Raw genomic sequence first — 7,810 nt, 5'->3', positions numbered from 1 at the left:
GCCAAATGGGGATTTGAACCTGTCTGTGCACTCTTTAAGTCCTCACTCTCACAAGTGTAGCTCTGTCAAAGACAACTGCCACATCAACTGTGATGTAATACAAGTTTGGGTAAAAAGTTTTGGATAGTACAACTACCAACAGCCAAGCTCTGTCAGAATTTAGAGGGAGTGGGCAACAAAGAGCAAGATAAGAAACCAAAGAGGTAAACCTGAACATGGTAGATAATTGACATGTTGCTTCATAATCCATAGTTTCTATGTGGGGTTGAATAGTGCACTTTCAATCCACTTCCACAATTGTTTGCAAGTGGATCTTGCTATTCCACACAGTAAAAACTAGCTCCAAAGTGCATTGAAAGTGGATTATTTTGCATGTGTGAAAGTGCCCTGAGGCTTTTCAATTGTGTGCATGATTTCATGGAGTAAGTCCTCTAGAAGTTATTAGAAAAGGAAAGATGGAACTGAGATGACAGAGGGAAAAAAGCTGTGAGTTTCTGGGTACCAATATAAGGTTTGCATTTCATATGTGAGCAGAACAAAGAAATCCACAACAGAACTTTACATCAAGTCCCAGCGTCTTCCTTTTCCTTAAAAAAAAAAAGCCCAGCCCGGAAAAGAGTGGTGGGTAACTCCAAAGCTTGCGTATGGGCATTGGTCTGGGTCAGGGGTCTGCAACCTATTGGCCATGCTGGCAGGGGCTGGTGGGAATTGTAGTTCATGAACATCTGAGGTTGCAGACCTCTGCTATAGTGCAACACAGCTGGAGATCAGACGCAATTCCGGCAGGTTGGCAACACTCGTGCATAACAACGCTAGCCCGGAAAGGACTAACGCCGCTCTTCCCGCGACTCCTCTTTCTCTTGCTGAAAGCACGTGACCATTTGTGTGGCTGTTGTGGCCACACCCGCCGCTTCTCACGCAGCCAATCCAGTCCATGGGACCACACTCGACTTACTCCTGCTTCAGCCAATCATGTTGCAGGGATGCGCAGTGACGTTAGAGAGACGCCCTCCCGAGGTCGCGTTCAGGCAATCTTATTGGCTGGGAGGAGTCATTGGGTGGAGTTTAGAGAAAGGGCTGTGCAGGCTGAGAAAGAGACCGGTGTAGCTTTGCCTGCCAGTGCTGCGGGGAAGGTAAGGTCAGTAGCGAAGTGGGTTGGAAATCTGCTCTTTGGATGCTTTAAAAATTCAGAGGGGGGGGGGGGTGCACTCTGTGTATGCTCAGAAGCGTTGCTGCTAATTTTTATTTTGTGAGTTTGCAAAGAAATATATTAGAGAGAGAGAGAGAATAAAGTTTGAGCCGATCTGTATTGATCCCAGAGTTTGCTATTGCCTGCCCTTAAGTCACACCCTGGACTTCCTTGGTGATCTCCCATCCTAATAAAGCTAAAGTGGGAGACTGCAAGGTTTGAATCCGCTGTTTAGATGGTTAAGAGACTCAGATTGTGGGGAGCATGCACTTTGTACATGCTCAGAAGCGTTGCTAATTTTTATGTTATGAGTTTACGGAGATGTATATGAGTTTGCAAAGAGAGAGAGAGAGAGAGTCAAGTCGGAATGGGCCTCTTGTGATCCCAGAGGGCTTTCAAGGCAAGAGACGTCCAGAAGTTCTTTGCTATGGCCTGCCCTTGTGTCTTGGACTTCCTGGGTGATCCCCCATCCAAATACTGGCCAGGGCTGACCATCCTTAGCTTCTAAAACCCCAGCTGGGTTGGGCTGTCCAGGTCAGGGTGTGTTTCTTTCCAGCTTTTGGTGAATTTTGTTTTGTGAATGTCGTGCGTTAAGTGCTGTCTAGTCGCTTCTGACTCATGGCAGCCCTTCTGAATTAACGCCCACCCAAACATCCTATTGTTAACAGTCTTGTTCAAGTCTTGCAAACTGCAACCTGTGGCTTTCTTGATTGAGCCAGTCCATTTGATGTCGTCTTTCTCTTTTCCTGCTGCCTTCAACTTTTCCTAGTGTTATTGTCTTTTCCGATGAGTCTTGTGTCCTCATAATGTGACCAAAGTATAGTAGCTTCAGTGGAGTAATTTTAGCTTTTAGGCACAGTTCAGGTCACCAGATCTTGGTCACCAGAAATGCAGCCTTCCATTTAACCATCTTTTCTAGTTCCTTCACGACTGTGTGGATATGTTGGATAAATGTAATAGTGTCACTAGGGACGAAGAAGGGGGGTTATGTTCCCCTTTTCTCTGCCTTTAAGGAGGCTCACGGTGGCTGTCTCTCTCCTTCCCCTCCTCACAACAGACACATTGTGGCTGGAAGAGTTCAAAGAGAACTGTGACTATCCCAAGATCACCTCATTGTAGAGCAATGGGGAATCAAACCCCGTTCACCAGGTTAGAGTCCACTGCTCTTACCCATTGCACCACGCTGTCTGTCTGAAAGTATGCTCCCCCAAAGTGCAGTGAAACAAGGAGAACTTCCAAACGACCGTTAGGGAAGGAGCCACGCACACAAATATCTCATTAAGTGGAGTGTTTTATAAGTGAGTTGCCCCGTGGCTGCGAGCTCTCTGATCAAGTGCAGAGGGCTCCCAGCCACAGTCCTGAGCAAGATATATTAACTGAAGGCGATTGAAGAGGCTTCTCAGGAGAAGGTATCGTGTGGAGAGAATTTGTGCAAAATACCTTGGACCATTTGTTGATCTGTATCCTGGAAGGGCTGGACCTTCTTTGTTGTAGACGGCTCTGCCTGGATCCTAGTCCCTACCTAGCCCCCCCGCCCCTCCACCCCCATCCATTTGAAAGTTTAAAAGTAAAAATACATTTTGGCATGAATGCTCATGTATCAAAAGTACTATATTCAATCAAGCACAAAATAATAGTTTTGACAAAGGCAATGCGTAAAAATGAATGATAATACTCGTGTTTGTTCAGGACTATATTCAAATGCGGAAGCAGACCATTTTCTCAACTTCTGCATCCCAGCTGCCCAAATTGACACCTTTATGGGAAATGGAATACAACACTGTTCTTCTTTTTGTAGGTGCTCTGTTGCTCCTCTGTCTTGGGAACCTGGTTTCACTTCCCTCCTTGGCTGCCATGGGCCCGGAAGCAAAGCTGCAGGTGGTCCCCCACCCCTACTGGCCTCGAGACTTGGAGCTCCAGCACTACGTCCCCAATGACCGCCCCATGTGGCAGTTCTTGGCTTTCCTTTTCTCCGTTTCAGGAGTGCTCCTGATATTTACCTGGATGGCGTTGAGGTGGCGGAGCCAGAAGGAGGCTCCCTTGGGGACATGGCGCTCCTTGGCTCTCTGTTGGTTTATAATCTGTGGTTTCATTCATGGGGTTATCGAGGGCTGGTTTAGCCTTTACCACAGGGAGATTGCCGGGGATCAGTCCTTCCTCTCACAACTGTGTAAGTTGTCTTGGGATACGTTTGGGGGGGGGGGGGGGGGGTGGCCGGGTGTGCGAGCACAGAGCATCTGGGCCGTGTCTCCAGCTCTGCACAGTGTGGTGAAGCGGGTATATAGCGGGGAGACTAGGAACTTCACTGCCATCACTGGCTGTGGGGCAAAGTGAGGTGTAGATCATGAATGTTGGTTGCTAAATTTCTCTTACATTCTCTGTCACCTTCCAATGTTACAGGGAAGGAGTACGCTAAAGGAGACAGCAGATACATCATGTGAGTATCTCTTGGGAATTGTGTGCGTGAGGGGTGGCCGTACCTCTGCATGATGCAAATGAAGAGCAGGATGAGGGAGGGTTAGTGGCTCAATGTGAGAGTTTCTGCTTTCCAGGTAGAAAATCCCAAAATCAATCCCTGGCAGCTCCAGTTAAAAGGATCTAGCAGTAGGTGACGCAGAAGATGGCTGCCCGAGGCTGCTACTAGTCTGAGTGGATACAAATGACTTTCATGGTCACAGGGTCTGATTCCGTAGAAGTCTGTTCTTGTGTTAAACACAGTCAGGAAAGGATGCAATGAGAGAGTCCCTCCTGCAGCCTATTAGAGCAGCAGCTCCCAGCCTTTTCCCACTTGCGTACCCCTTGGCAGCCTGTTTCCCTAAAATTGTACCCCCATATTAGCAAACCTGGCTATGTAATTTTTTCCACGTGCCCACAACTGCTCTGGCGCTAGGAGTATGCGTACCCCAGGTTGTGAACCACTGCACTGAAGGATCTGCACTGAAAAACTGTAAAGGCTTTTCCTGTGTGGAATTGTGCAGGATTCTGCAAGATATATCAATTAAATATGATTTTTCAACCTTTAACTCTGATAATACGAAAAAGTCAAGTGGGTAGAGTTTGGTTCTCTAAACTATCAACAAGCAAACCAGACGGAGCACCTTTGGAAATGTTTATCTTTTATTGCAAAAAGAAAATATTCACAGCTTAATCCCATTACAGAATATAATAATTTTTTAAGCAATTTGGGTTTTTGCCCAAGTTATCTCACCTGATCTTTGGAGGCTTCCTTCCATCCAGAGAAATCTAATTTGCCTGTGAAAGGAATGCATGTTTATAGAAAAATACCAATCTTATCTATTTCAAAATCCGATCTGTCATAATCATATGGTCATATCTAGATAACTGATTGGCTCCTAACGGAATTTAGATAAGCAGCTCATATGCAAATAAGCCAGTCAGCAGGTGCATATGAGTTACACCTCAAAAAACAAGGTCAGCTCCTAACCTCCATTAAAAATCTAATTTCCAACTAACTATTCCAACTCCCTGTCCAAGATGAGAGCAGCTCTAAGCAAAAGAGTTCATTTATAGTTGAAAAATGCACCCTTACTTCCTGTCCAATTGCTGGCATCTTTGCTTGGTATGTTGGTGCTGCAGAGGTTTTCGGGGGGAGGAGAAGTGATACGGCCAGACTGGGACGTGGAGTGGCATCGAGGGGAGATCAAAGGACAAGCAGAATTCAGCAGGAGCTTCTTAAAGTGAACCTAGTGCCTGTGGTGCCTGGACAGGCTTAGCAGCAATAATGTTTTAGTGTCTCTATAGTGCCTTGTAGGATAATATTTAAAAAAAAACAGTGGATTTGCTGAAAGCTGCCTACGGAATTCACAAATGACTTAATCATAGAGTCAGGAGGGGCCATCTAAGGCAACCCCCTACTCAACGCAGGATCAGCCATAAGCATCCCTGACAACTGTTTGTGACCCTTTTGTTTTTAGTTTACTACCTGTTGACTAAGCATGAGTGAAGGGCAGATATTGCCCAGTTCCACGGAGGATGAAAGTGATACTGTTGGGACTGCTTTTGACTTCAGGTTTCTCTCTTCCCCTGGCAGATCAGACAACTTTACAGTTTGCGTAGAGACTCTCACAGCCTGCCTGTGGGGACCTCTCAGCCTCTGGACAGTGCTAGCTTTTCTTTGGCGCCAGCCTCACCGATATCTGCTGCAGCTGACAGTGTCACTGGGTAGGTACACAAAGCAAGCGCAGGGGCAAACCTCCAACTCTTCAGGTGGGCGGTTGAAGTCTGTGCAGAGGCATCTGCATGCCGTGGATTCTGCGTTCTGCCTGCGCTGTCTGGTCTTTATTTTCCACCTGTGTTCTCACTTGGTTTTTTCTTTTTTCTCCCAAACTGTGTGCATGCAAAGGGCTGTCAAGTCCCAGCCAACTTGATAGAAGTTTTTCTCAAAATACTAGAACCCGGGGGCATCCACTGAAAATGCTGGGGGGAAGAATTAGGACTAATAAAAGGAAACACTTCTTCACACAACGTGTGATTGGTGTTTGGAATCTGCTGCCACAGGAAGTGGTGATGGCCACTAACCTGGATAGCTTTAAAAGGGGCTTGGACAGATTTATGGAGGAGAAGTCGATCTATGGCCCCCAATCTTGATTCTCCTTGATCTCAGATTGCAAATTCCTTATTAGACCAGGTGCTCAGGAGCAGCAGCAGCAGAGAGCCATTGCTTTCACCTCCTGCATGTGAGCTCCCAAAGGCACCTGGTGGGCCACTGCGAGTAGCAGAGTGCTGGACTAGATGGACTCTGGTCTGATCCAGCAGGCTCTTTCTTATGTTCTTATAGGTGGTGTGCAGTGGGAAGAAGCGTCCGATTGACTTATGTATGTTCAGAAAACCTTTCAGTTTTACATGGTGATTTTACACCCTGCGTGTCCATCGAGGCGCATGCATGCCTGTCGGGTTCTTCATTGTCCTTGTCTTGTTTTTAGCAATTCTAGGTATTCCTCTAATCACTCTGTTTGCCTCCTTCCTCCTAGGCCAGCTGTATGGAGATATTCTTTACTTCTACACCGAATATCGTGACGGTTTCAGCCATGGTGAAATGGGACACCCCATCTACTTCTGGTTCTATTTTGTCTTCATGAATGCCTTGTGGGTGGTCATCCCTTCTCTTCTCATCATAGATGCCTGGAAGCATCTCAGCACCAGCCAGAGAGTCATGGATGCCAACAAGCCAAAGAGGCACTAACCAACCTGCCAAGGGCCAGTGGTTCTGTGGCTGAGAGCTGGGATAGCATCGGAACCGTTCAAGGGTCGGTTGGTCCCTCTCTGCTTCCTTGTGTGAGGGGGTTCGTCCTTCTCAACCTTCAGCCACAGATCCATTCCACATTCTAATTTGGGATAATTCAGGCAACAAGTACCAACGTGCTGCTGAGACGCTGCTCACAACCTTTTCCGACACTGGACTTTAGTGACTTTTTTCATACACATTACTGAATACACATTGGGTTGAGCTGTAACCTCTTGCCCTGCTTCTGTGGAATAAGGCCTGTGTTAAAACCGTGGTTTCCCACAACAGTGTCAATCATCAGGGAATGTGGAAGCACTCCCAGTTTAATTGTATTGTATGTAAATCGCCTTGGGGATCCTTCTGGATGGGAAGGTGGTGGGGAACGTCACGCCAACCAACGAAGGAGGGCTGTGGAGCTCTAAAGTTCCCAGCCGGGAGCACAGTGTTGGGCCTGGTATCCTGTGTGGCACAGGGCTTCTCTCTGTGCTCGGCCTTCCTGTCTCCCTTCAGCCTGGGACCAGTGTGATTTTAAAGCTGCGGGAGAGAGAGACAGAGGTGCCTTGTGAGAGCTGTGTATGTTGGCCTATCCCAGCGATAACAAGAACTCTTCTGAGCATCAGAAAGCTCAAGGGAAATGGCCGATTAAGCTATCTGCCGAGTGAGAAGCTGCCTTCAGATCAGTGAAATCTGTAAAGGCTAACATCAGGCAACAGTTTGAAGTAGAGTGGCATGTTCTGTAACTCTGATAAAGGATTTGAATGTGAAGCAATTTCAGGCCATTTGGCTGCCCTTATCCTTGCTGGGGAAATGCACATATTGCAGAAAGCGCGGCTCCTTTTTAATTAGATTAGATCTTGGTTGCTGAAAGAATTGTGTTAGCCAAACATACACTAGGACGCTTGTTATAATGACTGCGTTGCTGAATGCTCGGCTGGCCGTTCAAATGAAGATGCCAATGAATGTGCCAAGAAGATGCCAGACAGGATAATGGGAGGTTGGACCCCCTTGGCTCTCTCCATGGAACTGATGGCAGGCAGGGGGTCATGGTGCGCTAGAGTTAGAGCAGAGCTATGGTATCTTCACAATGAGCTTTCTCTTCTACAACTCCTATCTCTCCCCCCCCCCCCCAAAAAAAAGTTATTGGGGAACTCTGGACCATCCACATGTGCCTGTAGAACATGTTCCACTGTGAAAGACATAACTTAGATAGTGTCCCTGGATATGTCTGTAGCTAGGGTTTCCCTCTCAATGTCGGGAAATATTTTTGTAAGCAGTTTGCCGTCTACCCAAGAGTCATGTTTTCAAAGAAATGGGATTGAACACCTTCCAATCAGAAAGAAACTTGTGAGGGAGGAGAAATCCCTTTCCCTCTTGCT

General features: G+C 46.9%; 1 protein-coding gene across 2 annotated transcripts; it reads left to right on the top strand.

The window, feature by feature from the left end:
• The first annotated feature begins 1,016 nt into the window (after positions 1–1,016).
• On the top strand, positions 1,017–7,557 carry LOC125430121 (EBP cholestenol delta-isomerase). Of its 2 annotated transcripts, none has more exons than XM_048491893.1 (5): positions 1,017–1,133; positions 2,988–3,359; positions 3,590–3,626; positions 5,241–5,371; positions 6,181–7,557. In XM_048491893.1, the coding sequence occupies exons 2-5, from the start codon at positions 3,044–3,046 to the stop codon at positions 6,390–6,392; spliced, it is 696 nt and encodes a 231-aa protein (XP_048347850.1). In that variant the 5' UTR covers positions 1,017–1,133; positions 2,988–3,043; the 3' UTR covers positions 6,393–7,557. The 2 variants fall into 2 exon arrangements, with proteins under 2 accessions (XP_048347850.1, XP_048347851.1); XM_048491894.1 differs by having other exon boundaries at positions 1,064–1,138.
• The last annotated feature ends 253 nt before the right edge of the window (positions 7,558–7,810 follow it).

The sequence above is a fragment of the Sphaerodactylus townsendi genome, linkage group LG03 (genome assembly GCF_021028975.2).
Source record: "Sphaerodactylus townsendi isolate TG3544 linkage group LG03, MPM_Stown_v2.3, whole genome shotgun sequence".
In the NCBI taxonomy this organism is placed as follows: domain Eukaryota; kingdom Metazoa; phylum Chordata; class Lepidosauria; order Squamata; family Sphaerodactylidae; genus Sphaerodactylus; species Sphaerodactylus townsendi.
The sequence above is the reverse complement of the archived record's forward strand: the minus strand, read 5'-3'. Positions and strand labels throughout refer to the sequence as shown.

Bases quoted from the DNA above. Each gene is read 5' to 3' on its own strand.
- LOC125430121 (XM_048491893.1), top strand. From the start codon at position 3,044: ATGGGCCCGGAAGCAAAGCTGCAGGTGGTCCCCCACCCCTACTGGCCT. The intron at 3,627-5,240 runs GTGAGTATCTCT...TTCCCCTGGCAG, and splicing joins GGAGACAGCAGATACATCAT to ATCAGACAACTTTACAGTTT. The intron at 5,372-6,180 runs GTAGGTACACAA...CCTTCCTCCTAG, and splicing joins GCAGCTGACAGTGTCACTGG to GCCAGCTGTATGGAGATATT.